The sequence below is a fragment of the Vigna unguiculata genome, chromosome 9, assembly GCF_004118075.2.
Source record: "Vigna unguiculata cultivar IT97K-499-35 chromosome 9, ASM411807v1, whole genome shotgun sequence".
In the NCBI taxonomy this organism is placed as follows: domain Eukaryota; kingdom Viridiplantae; phylum Streptophyta; class Magnoliopsida; order Fabales; family Fabaceae; genus Vigna; species Vigna unguiculata.
In genome coordinates this window covers 875011-891798 of record NC_040287.1, presented here as the reverse complement: position 1 = coordinate 891798, position 16788 = coordinate 875011, and the positions used below count along the sequence as shown (strand labels likewise).

The 16788-nt window shown below is 33.6% G+C and overlaps 2 protein-coding genes and 1 long non-coding RNA gene across 3 annotated transcripts; 1 reads left to right on the top strand and 2 right to left on the bottom strand.

Annotated features, from left to right (window-relative positions):
• The first annotated feature begins 541 nt into the window (after nucleotides 1-541).
• On the top strand, nucleotides 542-4918 carry LOC114163019. Its single transcript, XR_003599344.1, has 3 exons — nucleotides 542-858; nucleotides 1649-1750; nucleotides 4835-4918. It is a non-coding gene; the product is annotated as an uncharacterized LOC114163019 (long non-coding RNA).
• On the bottom strand, nucleotides 2815-5415 carry LOC114163018 (pectinesterase/pectinesterase inhibitor-like). The gene is made up of 2 exons (XM_028047064.1): nucleotides 3947-5415; nucleotides 2815-3862 (listed from the first exon to the last, which is right to left on the bottom strand). The coding sequence occupies exons 1-2, from the start codon at nucleotides 4950-4952 to the stop codon at nucleotides 3147-3149; spliced, it is 1722 nt and encodes a 573-aa protein (XP_027902865.1). The 5' UTR covers nucleotides 4953-5415; the 3' UTR covers nucleotides 2815-3146.
• A 1844-nt stretch (nucleotides 5416-7259) lies between these two features.
• Nucleotides 7260-15557, bottom strand: LOC114163870 (probable acyl-CoA dehydrogenase IBR3). Its single transcript, XM_028048243.1, has 17 exons — nucleotides 15227-15557; nucleotides 14975-15112; nucleotides 14403-14543; nucleotides 14178-14309; nucleotides 13546-13731; nucleotides 13191-13268; nucleotides 12846-12959; nucleotides 11983-12081; nucleotides 11787-11904; nucleotides 11386-11648; nucleotides 10630-10824; nucleotides 10345-10487; nucleotides 10074-10158; nucleotides 9778-9987; nucleotides 7933-8085; nucleotides 7707-7811; nucleotides 7260-7623 (listed from the first exon to the last, which is right to left on the bottom strand). Exons 1-17 carry the CDS (start codon nucleotides 15359-15361, stop codon nucleotides 7432-7434), a joined length of 2487 nt encoding a protein of 828 aa, XP_027904044.1. The 5' UTR covers nucleotides 15362-15557; the 3' UTR covers nucleotides 7260-7431.
• Between the last annotated feature and the right edge of the window lie 1231 nt (nucleotides 15558-16788).

Below are 16788 nucleotides of genomic sequence, written 5' to 3'. Positions count from 1 at the left end.
TAAAATTCATAAACTCCAAATTATCTTGATTAAAATTATAATAAAAAGTTAAAATTTATTCATGCACCTTCTCATTTTTATAAATTTCGAATTTTACAATTTGAAAATATACATTTCAAAATACATTATAGAATATATTTCTAAATTGAAAAGTATTTTTTGAATTCCAAAATCTATAACATTTTAAAAAGTTATATTTCAAAATGTATATTTCAGAACACTTTCCAATCCAAACATATCTTTCGGACTGCATTTTAAAAAAATACATTTCAAAACATAAATTACGAAAATTGTTTTTAGATATGAAAATACATTTCGGATTGTATAATCCAAAATATATTAAAACAAAATTCAAATAGCTTGTCTCGATAGATATTTCTTAAAGATTTCCAATAATTTAAAAAATGTCATTGTTATTTTTTATATTTTATTTTAGTAGCAACATTAGACTTTGGTTGTTTGTAAAACCTAAGTTTGTTCGTGTTTAGGCTTCGATTTTACAAACAACTGAAGCTTAAACATCTGTCTAGGGTTAGATTTTATGAATTTTTACACTCACGTCAACTCCCTATTGCATTGTCTTGCTGCAGAGAAGTTCCGTTTACCAACATTCCCCTAATGTTTTTCTCTTCCTCCACCATTATTGCTCCATTCTCGCAGTTGTAACTCCATTTGTACACTCTTCCATCGTTGTAACACCATTTTCGAAGCCAACACTTGCTTTCTTCCATTTTTGCCGCTGCAACTCCTCCTTGCCAATACTCTTGTTCTTCCATTTCCCTCACTATGAAGATGTCCCATTTTCGTTGTTGTTGCATTCCTTCTCCATTACTTATGTATTTCCATCTTTGTGAAAAGGTTTGTTCTTTTCACTCATTTTTTTTTTTCATTAAATTTTGTTAATGTCTACCTAAAACATGTGTTTTGTGCTGCCATTTGTGTCCAAGGTACTACATTTGATGCATTTATGAGAGACAGTGAGATTTTGTTGTACTTGTATAAGGAAGATGTATTAAAACTTCCGTTAAGGGAAAAAAATAATTGAAATTAGCCTTATTCAGTTATAGAGATGCATGTCTCTAACAATTCTCTATAAATAAAAGTGTTGTGTTCATGTATATGTTTGGTGTCAGTAAGAATACGGGGTTAAGGGATGTATATGGGTTTATAGACTCCCAACCCACACTACTAAAAATTTTCATATTATATGAGATTTTTCTTGTAAATTTGTTAAAAAAATTTACAAGAAAAGATTTTTTTCTGCTATTTTTTCTAAGAATCTTAATTGACCAACAATTCTTTTGTGGATAATTATTTCTTACAAAATTTTTTGTGAAAAGTGTTTTATACAAAATATTTTGCAAAAATATTGGCAGTAATTTTCTACAAATATTTTCATAACAAAATTTATAAGTATTTCCTATGAAAAAAATTTCAAAAAAAAAATTGACAAGAAATATAAGTTTTTTTAGTAAGGCCACTTATGGCGGCAATAAGTTTGATGACATACAAATATACGTCACCAGATATTTTGAACAATGGAAACAAATGTATTTAGTCCCTTATATTTCTTCGTAAGTGTAGTTTGTTGTATTGTAATTATAATCCACCAATTTAAGGTATAACAATGATTGTATTTTCAATTTAGGTGTCATTGACAACTAATTGTAGTTTCTCTCAAGAAGAATATTGTTGTATGGTTTTGCTCCTTGCATACTCCCTCCCTGCATTTCAAATAAGTAATGGATTGGTAAGAACCTCAATATTAAGAACTTTCTTTGTTATATAAGTGTATCCTAAACATCCCTTTTACAAAGTTCATATGTTGGACTCAACATTTTGTTAGGAAGATCAACTACTACAACAAAAAAGTTTGCATGGTTGCCTATTGAGATTTGTTATTTTGATCCATATATAGTTGGATTATTTTTTTTTCTTAAATTTTTATAATTGTGTTAATATATTATATTGTCATAAATAAATTGGTTCATACGAATGCAATTACTATTGTGTTAATATATTATATTATGAAATTGATAACAATTGTTGTTCGTGTATTACAACTAATTGAAAAATGATAATAATTGTATTGAATCAAATACTTTGTAACTATCTTTTTATATATTAATTAAAAATATTATCTTTTGTGCAGAGATTTAATAATCCTACACAATTGCACGAGAAATTGATAAAGAAAGTTTGTGCAAGATATATAATAGAAATAATAGAAATGTAAAATAGTACATGAAACATTTACTTGTAAATTATATTTAAAGTGTAATAACATAATTGTCATTTATATATTGTTATATATTGTTGTATATAAACTTTGTGTGCTAGTTATGGTTGTATTCATTCTATAGGCAGATTTGATATGTACACAAAAAGAAAAATAAAAAGATTATTTAAAAAAAAAAAGAGTCCACATTGGGCTTTGGTTATTACCAAAAGTGAATGATAAAGAGAAAAATAGGTTTCGGTTATTAAAAAATTGACACAATTTCTTTTATTTTTTTAATTTTTCATCATTTCTTAATTGTTTCCTACTTCGATTTGTTCTAGAACCGAAATTTAATATCGAAGTTTAGGTTTCGGTTCAAAACCAAAGTCAAAAGTTCATCTTTTTTACCTCATGTTTTGGTCGTTGAATTCAAGTACAATAATCAAAATAACCATGCTCAAAACCTTTGCATGCATCAGTGGCAATACCATTGGGTTGATTCTACAATCATCACATGAAACCTACCACATACATTTCCAAACCAAACTTCCTTTTCATCTCTAAAATTGAGTGTTGCTGCAAATGTTGCATAAGATACTGAATTGTATAATAAACAATTATGAATGTTAGTGAAGTTTACAAGAAAGAGCAGTACATCCCAATACATCCCATATTGACACATTCACCTATCATTTTTACAAGAGAATATGATAATATATACAATAGTAAAATAAGAATGTATATATCTTTCAGAACTAACCTTAAGAGGAATCTAGAGTATGTATATGACTATAACCCCTGTGAGGTAGATGATCCTCACTTGTGTTAGTGACTCGACAATGATACTTTGACACTAGAATCTTTGACACTCGACAATGATCCTCAAATGATGTCACATAATTTAGTTTCTTACTGGCTAACCTAACTACTGGGGAGTCGCAGGGCCAACATTGTTGAAAGGTACATTAGATCTAACGAGCCAATTAGCATCATTTGGATTAGCAAGTTCAAAGAACCTTGCAGGATAATAACAAGCTGCTTCTTCTGCTGTTAGAGTCCTAACACCAGGCCATTTAACTCTGAGTGATGTGTCTGCATTAATGCCTCTGTTATTGTACTCTAAGTATGTGCAAGTGTCCATGAACTCAGTTCCCATCCACCCCATGTACCCTTCTGGTATGAAGATGTCGTCAATCTGGGAATCCATGATCACCACCTTAGAGAATGCCCTCCATGGCCTTCCGAGGTATGTCACCTTTTCCGGCATGCTAAACACATCAGGGTCTCCTGTGAACAGACAACCTTGGAAAACTAGGGCTGTGGGGCTGTCGGCTTTCGCTCTCCCACCGGCTGTCACCATGCACTGTTGTTTGCTCAACGGTTTTTTCACAATCAGCTTGCAGTTTTGGAACATTCCAACGGCATCTCCAAACACAAAATCAATCGTCCCAGTCACCGAGCAATCGCGGTAGAATTGGCGTTGTGACTGAGCGTATAGCGTGTCTTGGAACCCGTCCATGTGGCAGTTCAGAAACGCAGCTTGGTCTGCTGTTACTCGCAGTGCCACTGCTTGATGTTTCTCGGACCCTGCCGTGTTCTCAAATCCAACATCCTTCGCCACGAAGTTTGGAGCATTAACCGCTGTCATTTGATGATGATAATAAGAAATTAGGTATGGATATGAATTCAAAGGTTGAAAAAATAGGGTTTTTTTGAGATACTAACCAAAAGTAGCAGTTTTGTAGGTTTGGACGCCATCATCGTAGTTTAAACTGCCACTGAATCTGGTCTTTGTCGGACCATCTCCGATGATTGTGACATGGGTCATTAGTACGGTCATTTCAACATTTTCCTTGTACACACCTTCTTTGACGTAAATCACAAAAGGTTTTTCATTGTTAGCGGGAACAGACCGAAGAGCATCATTGATAGATGTAAACTGGCCAGTGCCATCTTGGGACACAATTGCATCAGGAGTTTCAGTTCCCATCTGAAGAAGACGCCGTTTTTCTTCACTCAACCACGGAGGATAATCATTCAAAGCTGGTATGTCCTGAGAGAGAAGCCTCCTATTCCCAAACGAGGTCATGTTAAGGTCCTTCAGCACACCAGAGATCACATTCACCATGTCCAACGCATTGCTGCTAAGCTCCAAAGAGGTGTTCAAAACCTTAATCATTGTCTCACCGGCCTTGGTGCTCGTGTTCACAAACCCTTCCAAGCACGTGTGCTGGTGCGTGAGACTCCCCGCGATCCAAACCTTTAGGTCATACATGTATTCACTCAGCTTCCCGTATTCAAACTTGTCTATTGTATCAGCAGATTTCTGAATACCATTAACCGCATACTGAAACACCTCCTTGCAAATATCCATGGCTTGTCTTGTCATGTTGTCCTTCCCCAGGTCTTTGTAAAGGGACGAGTTGCTTATGTGCCTCAGAAGTTCCACCGCCGTGGCATTGATCGCAGCTTTCACCAGAGCCCTCGTGTCTATGTTTCCTTTAGCAGCTACATTTTTAAGGCTTTTCCTGCATGTTTTCGCGTATTCTGTTGACAGGCAAAGTAGGTCTACACTTGTTCTTTGAGAACTAACGATATGACCTCCACTTTCAGGTTCATCTCCTTGGTTTATAGTAACAGCCACCGCAGCCACCACAGCCACAAGGAGGATCGAAGAGACGCCAAGAATGGCGAACCTTCTGTTTGGGTTGCGATTGTTATCTTCACTCATATCCCTCTCTATATACACATGCAATATTCCACCCTATCAAACTTCCTTCTGTGTTACTTTTTCCCTCAATTTTCAATCTTTTGGGTTCTTATTCTTTCTAACGTGTGATGTTATTTCATTTATACATGCTCTAAATTCTCGGCAAGTTCTCGGAGGTTCTATTCTGATGTATATGTTCTCTGCATCCAAGAATATTATCAGGTAATTCCTACATCATCACTTCAAATATATTTAGTTATTGTTTAATTTTGGCATCTGGTTGTTAAGAAAACATTTTAAAAAGGTATAGCTGTGAGAGGATCTCCTTGAATCAAGAACTTTGGTGCTAATATAAGTTTTTGATGTGTACGTACGTACGCTTCATGTTTGTTGTTGTTTTGGATAAAGTTATATATATATCAAACTTCTTTTTTGGTTAAGTTCTAAATTTTACAGTATCTGTCATATCTATTCATTTGTCTCTCCTAGGGTGGGAGAAAAACTTTTTTTTTTTCTTTTTTAGCAATTATATCATAATTTTTTTGCACACTTACACTGTAATTTATTACATAGAAAAATGAACAAGGCCTCTGTCATAGTTTATAAGAGAACATTGTTCTCCCACAAACTTCAATTCCCCAACATTAATGTTATACCATTCTTAATTAATCAATCCATAATAAATAATAATATTTTAACTATTAAATTTTTACAATTTTTTCGGAGTGGGAAAGCAGAGTTTTTTCTGAATGTGAAAGCATGAGATATCATTTTGTTGGTATAGGAATTCCATCATATGTTGGTGGAGGATGTAGTATGGCTATAGTAAAGTCCTCGTTAACATTGAAGGCATTTTTCTTTTTAATTTTTTCTTCTTTATTTAGTATTATTTGTCAATATTATGGAACGTAATATGGTTATTATGGAACGTAAAGTAGCCCTTTCTTTATTTCTTTTTTTAGAGAAAATCAGTAGAACTTAAACTCTAGTGTATAGATAGAAAAAATTATATTAAATTACTTAATTTTTAAATATTAATAATTGAAATTACAATATTATTATATATTTATATTTTTTGAATAATAAATATATAAATTTAAATCAAATTATATATTTTAATAATTAGAAAGAAATCCAAGAGTCAAACAAAATGAATGATTTCAATTAAGGGTGGCAATTAGGGTCTGACCTGTCGGGCCGATCCGTAGGCCCGCGAAAAAAACGCGGGACGGACCAGGGTAGTGAGTCCGCAAGCCCGCAGTGGCTCGGCCCGCATAAGCTCGCAGCTCGCACAGATCGGCTTGCAAGCTCGCATAAAAGTTAAAAAAGAAAACTTATACTTGTGTATATTAATTACTTTTTTTATGAACTCTTGCATTATCGTTTCAAATTCTTGTATAATTGGAAAAGAAAGTATTATGTATTTTTTAATGTACTAAAATTTAAAGAATACATTGTGTATTTCATAGTATGAATAATGAATATGAATATGAATATAATAAAATGTTGAATTATCAATTTATCATCCAACTTCCCAAAGTCTTTACTTAATTTTGTGAACTTCTTAAAGTTTTCCAATTTTTAAACATTGGGACAGGACATGCCAGTATTTGCAGCCTGCATAAAGTGTGCGGAACGGCACGGGCCAGCCCGCATTGTGCGGGCCCTATGAGGGTCGCGCCTAAACGGACCAGGCCGACCCGCATTGCCATCCCTAATTTTAATTGAAATATCATTAAGAATGTTTTAACTCTATTTAGTAGTGAAGTTCTGGAAATTTGTTAAAACGAGGTCATATATATATATATATATATATATATATATATATATTTTTTATCATTAACCATAGCTTTTATAATAATATCATATTCAAATCCCAAATCCCATTAGTTGATATAGTTTACGAAGTCAGTGATTTGTACCATATGATAAATGAATAGATTACAAACGGTTTTGAATATTATGATGCATGGATGAATTGATATAATTCATACAGTAAATTGTGAGATAGTCCGAAAGAAAAGATTATTAAGTTGCTTAAAATAGGAAAGCTGATATAACATATTTTTTGTGAAGAAAGATCTATAGCACTTTTGCATAGATATTGAACATTAAAACTACTTAATTTCCAAAATTATTGGTAAACATATGCCACTGCTTGTGGCTAAATACATGATTTTGCTTGTTTGTACAGGAGAAAAGACTTCCACATGCATTCTATATACTTTTTTATATGCTTATTAAGCCATCTATGTTTTTACTATCAACTTAAATAACATACTGCATACCAACGTTTTTCTTCTTTCAGTAAACCACAGGGTTGTGATATTTAACTAAGGAATTCAAAGTAACAAATTTCAAACCTGATTTTGAATAACCTGCTATGTTACATAATGCTTCCAAAAGCATTTTGAAACACGGCTATTTTTCTCCTAGGAACATTTTCTTGGTGTAATTTGATGACTTTCATTTAGCCCTGAGGAGAAAAATGTTCAGGTTTTCAAAGCTTGGCTTTTTGCAGTTCTAACTTGGCAATGGTTCCCAAGTGAACTTCATCTGGACCATCAGCAATTCTCAGTGTCCTTGAAGCTGCCCAGAGATGAGCCAGAACAGTTTCAGATGAAACACCAGCTGCTCCATGCACTTGCATTGCCATGTCAAGCACCTTCAGTGCCATGTTCGGTGCAGCTACCTGCTCCCATAAGAATCAACATCAGAGTGAAGTGATAGGAGCCATAGAGTAGAACATTATTATTCTGTGCTAAAAACAAATACCTTTGCCATTGCTAGTATGCCCCGAGCATTTTTGTTCCCAAGCCTATCAAGTTGGTCAGCGGCTTCCAACACTAACAATCTGGTCCTCTCTAGCTCTATTCGGCACTGAACATCAGAAGCTAAGTAAGCAGATATCTTAATAGTGTAAAACTGAGACATTTATTTCTATTCCTGCCACTTCTAGTTAAGTTTTTTTTTTTCACCCATTTCAACAAATTCCTAATACCTTGGCCATATCTGAAAGAAATGAACCATGTTGAGCAATGAACTTCCCAAATGTTTTTCTACTGATGGCTCTTTGAACCATCAACTGCATGCCTCGCTCGGCAACACCTATCAGTCTCATACAATGGTGCAGCCTTCCAGGACCAAGCCTACCCTGTAAGAATGCTAGTTATCAGCTCACTGAAAATTTACTTTTTTGGTACTTTAGTAAACATATAAAAGAAGATAGGCAGATGTAAATTATGCAGTCAGACAGACCAAATAACTTCCAAACATAACCCCACAATTCCTTGTATAGTAGAATATAGTAAGAATTTATTTGATAAACTTCTTCAGAAACACTTAAAAAAAAATCATAAACTAACATTAACTTATATACAAACTAATTTGTAGATGCTCACTTAAATTAACTTCTCCAAAAGAACTAATTTTAACTTATTTATATACTACTTTTAGCTTATAGAGAAACTCCTTATTTTCTCCTCTTTAAATGTTTTCGGAGAAATTTATCCAAAAATATCCTAAAACTATTATTGTTGTGTCCACTTTTGAATGATAATTCATACTTATGAAAAGTCCCTATCTAAATATATGGAGCTGTTATTTATAGGAACTAGGGTATTATGGGAGTGCTGAAGTCTCACATCAAGTAATATGGTATGTCTAGAGGGGGTATTTAAGTGCTTGACTCTCTCCATTAAATAGTTAGCTCCAGAGGTGAGGTTTATGTACCAAACTGGTGCAATTTTCTTTCAAATTTACTAAAGTTGGTAAACTTTAAAAAAATTACAGAGACGGGTAAATCATGTTTGAAAGTACACCTTTGATTACTGTCAAGTTTACTAAAAGAATTAGCTTTCTTGGCACTTATTAACTTGAGTTTTAGAAGGAAACATCTCCCTTAACTTAGTTTTATATCTTGTTAAGAGTTGACAGACGTTGCACTCACAAAGTCTTGTTTTGTAGCAGATTTCTATCAAAGTTTACAAGGTTTCAAAATCAACCAAAGCGTTAAACCATTTTCACGCTCACTCAGCAAATCTGGGGAAACAAATAACATCGACACTGATAGTTTTTCGCTTAGTGAAATCAGAAATCGCTGAGAAAAAGTGGATCCAGAAAGCAACTGGGTCAATGGTCAAAAAGTGCCGAGTCATTTGACAAACTGCTCAGCGGTTTCACTTTCTTCAGGATGAAGAATTCTTCTTTATGATTGGTTTGATGGTTCACTGAGCAAAATTTGGAGATGTAAAATGAAAATCTTATGAGAGAAAACTGAAAACTGAAAAAGAAAACTGAAAAACAGAGAAAGAAAGGAGAGGAAGCTGGGAGACCATCTCAGAACAAAATCTCAAATCCTATTCCTTTTTTTTGATGCTTTTGTTTGTAAAACGGGATTGCTCTCAATAGTTACCTTTTGAAGGTGGGTTTTTGGATATTTATTAGTTATCTAAATGTTTGGCAAAGACAGTATCTAAGTTGATGTTGCTGATTTTTAGTTATGGGTTCACATAAGGAATTGTCCTCTACGGACTCTTGGAATGAGCCTCAAGGTTTTGCCCTTGAAAGGGTGTCTCGTGTGGCAAAACAGGAAATCTTTAAAGCCTTAATACTATCTCAAATTATTCATGGAACTCTTGAGTTCTGGGTAAGTTATGCTGTCAAAAATACTAGTCGCCAAGAAGAAAAAAATTAGTAAATTGACACTTTAACCAGGTATTATTCTTTAAGCCAAGGGATGGGAAGCATCAAACTAACATTAGATCCCAATATTCAATAGTAGATAACAGAGTTCAAACCAACAACAGATCCCAATATTCAACCTAGGAAATATTTTTCGACTTACTTGAGCAATCTCAAATCCACGTCCTTCACCCAGTATGATGTTTTTTGCCGGCACACAAACATTTTCAAATGTTATTTCTGCATGCCCATGAGGAGCATCATCAAAGCCAAACACCGTCAATGGTCTCTTTATGTGAACACCAGGAGTCTGGACATCTACTAAGATCATCGATTGTTGTTTATGCTTCGCTGCGTTGAAGTCAGTTTTCCCCTGCCCATATGTTTTGATCACACTATTGAGTATTGACATGAATGGCGCATGACTGTTAGTAAAATAACTTTCAATCAAATACTCACCATGACTATAAGAATTCTACATCTTGGATCCATAGCACCACTTGTCCACCATTTTGTCCCATTGATAATATATGAATCTCCTTGCCTATAAAAGGTGAAAAATTAAGAAAATAACTAAATTAGATGCCCATACTCTCACATATGTCTAAATTGTCTTCTACCAAGAAACTTGACTCAAACCCACGTTTTTAAAGTAGTTAGCCAATGCATTTGCATTGGTTAACTGAAAAGACTGAACTCTTGAATTACATAAGATTATCGATACTACTACCTTTTAATAGAACACTCAATATTGGTTGCATCAGAAGATGCTACTTGTGGTTCTGTCATAGCAAATCCAGACCTAATCGTCCCCTCAAGCAAAGGAACTAGCCATTCTTGTAGTTGTTCTTTATTTCCATAACGCAGTAATACCTAATATGCAAAGTAATACTATCAAATTAGACAAAAATGCAACATCAATAGAGTGCATACTGAATATGATCAACTCCTGAGAGATCCAATTAATGTTGGTCAGTTAATAATCAACCAAGCAAATCGATAAGTTCCATCTTACCTCCATATTACCTGTGTCAGGTGCACCACAATTAAATACTTGTGGAGCCCAAATGGAACGACCCATGATCTCACAAAGGTATCCGTATTCGAGATTAGTGAGACCAGCCCCCAATAACAAATCATTTGCATTGGTAGACAGATGATTATTGCTCCCATCAAAGATAAGGCTTCTTGCTCTCTCTGCACTATCAAGCTGCACACAAACGAATGCGTTCAGAGGACTTCTTTTTCAGGAAAAGAAATAGTGACAGTGAAAGGTAATAAAAGAATTTAAGAAATAATCATATATGATACATGTTTAATAATTCAGTACTCCATCTAGCTATTCAGGCTGAATCTTTTCTTAGCTGTCCTGTTGAGTTATAGCAATGCTCATCCCTACAGCATTTCCAGTATCCACAAGTTCTTTTTCAATCTATGATTAATTAAACCTTTATACTCTTGTTATTTTATTTTTAAGGATCTTGTTTTTTTAACAAGCTTAGATTTTATCAAGTTTTATTTTGAGAGGGTGGGTAGACAGGGTAGAATATCTACTAAATGACTTAGATATTCATGCCATTTAGAATGTAAGTTTGAACCTAACTCAACTCTACCAAATTGACTTATACGGTGAGGGATCTCCAAAAACATCTTTAAATATTTACTTCAATGCTCATAACTCAACTCCTAAGAAGCTGTATTATTAATATATCAAACCTGATGGATGGATGAAATCACAAAATACAGAAAAAATAGAGGAAAAGAAGCATACAGGAATCCATAAGTTCCACAAGCCTTCTTTCTTTGCCATCTCCTTTAACTTTTCCTCTTCTGGGTGAACAGTCCACCGCGAGTCTGATTGGGCAAGCTTATAAAATTCATTTTCCATGGGGTAAATGTGTTCCTCCATGAACTTAATTAATTTTTTCCTCAGTTCCAAAACCTTTTGACTAGGAACAAATTTCCCCTGATTTGAGTGGCCCTGTGCATCATTCCCATTCACAAACTCTTTTGAATAGTCTCGTACATTCGCATCTGATTGTCAGGTGTGAAAGGGTCTCAGCTGTAGTTTAATACTAATAAACTAGTAATATTTTTAGCTTCCAGTAGAGCAACAAATTACATTTTAGAAACACTACATGAGAGGCCATAACGTTTACATGCTATAGCTACCTGAGGGAGGATGCTGAGGAAGCACGGAATTTTGTCCAATAAATTCCCAAGCAGCATCTATAAGGCCGTTAGCAAGTACTCCAGTGTGCCGAGCACGCTCACCCCCTGATGCATTACCCTATTGCACACAAAGAAGCCACAAAATATTAGATCTTAAAACTATAGCAGCAGCAGCATCACTAACAAATTTAGATACCTTAACCCATCTATTATAAACTCCTGTATAAATTGAAGCGCCCCTGAACAAAGAAAAGGCAACATAGAACTTCCATTCAGCAACAGGCCATTTTCTTTCCTGGAATCCAAAACACTTCTGTTAGATCTTCAAGAATAGGCACAGGTATGATACAAGACATGCCAAAAGCATCCCCGGCTAAATAGCTAATGTTAATGACCACCATCAAATACAAAGTTATTAAAATCTCAAACAAATTATCAAATCAAGTTATGAATTAACTAATTATCATTGAGCGTGCTTTTAGATATTTTAATCTTAGGTAGAATATACTAGTCACATATTCCTATAATTTAATAGTTGGATTTCAAATATATTGGTATAATCCAGTTGTAAATTGTCATAACATTTGTTTTTTGGGATGTTATAAGAACTTAAACCCATGTGGATTTTGTTGGTCGTGAGCCTTGTGATAGGTTTTCCATTGCTTGCATAGTTTGTCAAAAGGATAAGCCCTTATCCTTATCCTATGTACCACAGTTTACCCGACATTAAGTGATCTTCCACATATATAGAAAATGAGGATACTTTCTCCTTCACATACATGAATCCTTCTTTTTGGTTTCTTTTACGAAAAATTACAGCTTTCACGTCAACTTTCTAGGCAACCCTATACCCTAATATCTAGATGGATGTGGAGACTATCATATCTATCCTAACTGTTGATTTGAATCTAAATTCCACACATACTTAATAGCAGAATTTCCAATCCCCAAGAAGTCGTAAGGTAAAGGTAATAATGCATACATTTTTTTAATATATCATCAGCATACATAACAAATGATACGAAAATCTATCGAGACATATATATTTAGAACACGTACTGCTAGGGAACAGTAATCAGCCAAATATTCTGGTAGTGAAGGAATCCCCTCAGGTAGTCCAGAACGTTCCATACCTTCACGCACGTTTTCAGACCCAATATCTGCAATATAAGTCTTCCAGGAGAACAAAAGGAACATGAATTGAACAGGTAATTCAATTAATCAAATACTTAGGTAATCTGGAACAGTGATTCTACTATCATCAGTTTAACAAGCAATCAGACTAAATGAAGATGCTAATCATCAAGATTATAAAAGCAAACTGCATATTCAAAAAATGATTCTGGCAGTATAATATAACTCATTTATGTTACAATTTCAGAAAAGTGAGTGTATGGTACGTACCATACAGCTATATGCAACATCACACATTTGGTTACCAAGGGTAGACAGTTCCCAGTCAAGTATTCCAATTACTCGATCCTGCATCAGAAAGAAAATTTATAAGGCACAAGAAGTGGGTTCTAAGATTATAAGGCCTAAATACCGAGTCTTGAAAGACAGTGTCCTAACTCCAGAGTAAAGAATACATCATACATGGCATTGAGAACATAAATTTTGTTTGTTAACACAAGTTATGATACTCTAAATTTGAGCATGACCAGATCAAAAATCTATGCCTTAGGACTAGAACAAAGAAAACTAGTTTTCATCCAATGAAACTTTAGGAAAGTGCATAATCTTACTATATGAATCTTACCTCTGTGGGATGGAACACAAGATTGTCAATGCGAAAATCTCCATGAACCAGACCACCTGTTGCTCCTGAAGAATCTTCAGAGGGGATTTGATGTCGTAGCCAATCAATCAAGGCAAACATTTTTGGATTACTTGCAGGTTTACCCTCACTGGTTGAGGCAACATATTGCTTAGCCCACCTCTCAATCTAATACAAAAAAGAAACTATCTATTAGCACAATTTAGTATTTAATAAAATAAAACTATATTGATCCTAAACTTGTCCTGGTACAATAGCAGAGGTGGTGAAACAAGATGGAGTGGAACCAAAAAATGGACATAGGGAAAGGAATTGATAAGTGCATCCTCAAATATTTTAAAAAAGCAAAGGCAGTACTCGATGTTTTCAAGGTCTCCTCAACGTTTACTTTCATAAATTTTACTGTACTTTAAGAACTGTTCAGCGCATCCATCTATGTTCAGCTTTCTATCCCAATACATATATCTCCACGTGAAAAAATTCAATGCACAACAACAACAAAGTCTTATTTCACCAAGTGAGTCGCTAAATGGATATACAATGTCATTCGGCACAATTGAAAACCAAAGTTCCATGTAAATTGACCATAAATAATCATATATAAAATAATATACCTGTCTTTTGCAATAATTATTGCGTTGTCCATATTTTCCCAGACCAATGGAGTCCACATTAGCAGAATGTAAGGAAGCTAAGGCTTTAGCAGTTGCCCTGTAAATTGCACTCCTCCTCTGAGGTGCCACACCCTGATTATTTACAAGTCACATGTCTCAAATCAAACCAGTGACAATTTCAGCAATCACCAAGGAAACCAAAATTAACTAGAAAGCAAATCATACCGGTAACTTAGAGTCAATAAATATGCGCCCCTCCAAATATTCCATGATATAAAACGCGGTTCCAATAACACTTGGATCGTTGCACAAACAGAAAACCTTAGGAACTGGAACTTTGGTATGAGCACCCAATGCCTGGAGAACCTGTGAATTATAGGGGCACACAACTAGTCATTTTCTCACTAAATGTTATTCACTGCCCACACTTCAAACACTTAAAGTGGGAGTTTGGATAAACATTTACAAAATTGATTTTGAATTAAACTTAATTTTGAAGTAAGGTGATCTATATTTGAATGCTTTTATTCTTAAAACTAGATAGTAGTAAAACTAAGTGCACAATCTCTTATTAATAACAAAAGATATCCAAAGTTATTCCAGTACGATCATTTATAGATCGAAAATCAATTCCTCATATATGAAATTAAACATGTAAGTATTTGCCTAACATCATCTTAGCTAGTACTTGAACATGACTCTATAAGATCTCACGTGAACCCAATGTATGATCGTTTACTTCTTCAAATTCAAAATAACTCAGACTTCAATTTCCATTAATGTAACATAAAAAAAACCTGAAATTCTCTTTCAACGGCATGAGCTGAAGCGAGCAATTTCCCGGCAGGTTTCTTCCTGAGAACATAGCGCTTCACGACGGAGTCATGAGAACCCGCTTCCAACAAGTAAGTGGGGTTGGATTGTCCATGCCCAAACTAAAACAACATTTCACCAGAGGATCACACAGCCAAAATAAAAATAAAAATCAAATTTTGATGAAAACCCAGGTGACCCAGTAGCACGAGAGAAGTTCCAAAAAAGACAAAAACCTGCGAAACGGTGAACTGAGTAGGGGGTTGAGGGAACCCCGAAATGTTGGAAGAACAGTAGCGGATGAGAGAGTCGTAGGGAAAGTGATTAGCAACATCGAGTTGCGCTACAAGGTCTGCTGTGTTCCGCGCCATATCCGAATTCTCGATCTGCGACAGCTGAAAAGGTTGCGGGTGAATTGGTTTGGTTTTAGAACCTCTGACGCCACGTGCAAAAAAGTGTCATGTCACAAACACTACCATGTGAATTGAAGAAGTAGCTTGAGAATTGCATTACGCAAAAATTAGTCCTGAATCCTGATGCTTGAAAGCTTTGGATTAATCTTCTTCACTAACTGATACAAGACGATATTTGGAATATTCTAAAATAAAATGCTGAATTACAATTAAGAATTAAAATTCTAACAGTTGTAATATAATTTATTACTCGGGTCAATAATTTATTGGTAATTTTTCAAAGCAAAATTAGTGTTAAAGGCATCAAACTAAATGGCGGCACATAACTTATTTGGCTTGTGGTGTTTGACTTATATTTTTATGTTGAGATTATTCTTCAATTTGGAAGTAATTTCCAATTCCAATTCATTTTATCACTTTTTAATTCATTTTATTATTTTAATCACCTCTCATTGTACAGTAACTCAATGTTTTCTTCAATTTTTGTATGCTTGTGATCTTTAGCATCAATTTAATTAACGCTAATTTAACTTAAATATTTATGTTTATTTGAGCTAAAATATATGATAGGTTGATGTTACCATAATTTATTTTTAATATTCATTTAAATTATTGTTGATTTAGTCAATATTAACATAATTTATTTTTAATATTTGTTTAAGTTAATGTTAGATAAACTTATAGCAATCTAACCTATTATAATATTATAATATTATAATATTTATTAAAGTTGGTATGGATGTATGTAGTTGATAATTAGCATTGATTTACTGAGAATATATATTTTTTACCCCTTTTCCAATAAAGAAACCACACAATGACCTGTTTTACAACAACATACTATAATATATTATTATAATTATATCATATTAGAGTTATATATGAAACAATTTTCACAACTTATAATAAATTAGTTAATATGTTATTTTAGATATTATAGTTTATTAAATATTTAATATATGAGATGATGTAATAATGATCGATCTCAAAGTTAAAAATCAATTTAAAACTCAATCATGAAAATAACTTTAACTTAACTTTTAAGTTCATGTTATTAACGTAGTGTCAACTTTTATTTATTTATTTACGTCGTCTTTTATTTATTAGTCAATTATTAATTGACATTATATTTTTAATAGTAACTTTTTAAAATTAAATTTATAGTTCAAGTTAAAATACTTTTTTTTTGTCATAAATTAAATTTTTTACACGAATGTCGTGGGGATCTCGAATCATTTCCTTAAAACAAATTGAAAACATGTGTCACTTTGAAAATAGAACAAATTGGAAATATTTAAGATATTTGTTTTTTTTTTCAAACTATTGTAATAATTTATTCTTTTGTATTCATAAAATGACGTTGTACATATGATGTATAATAACAA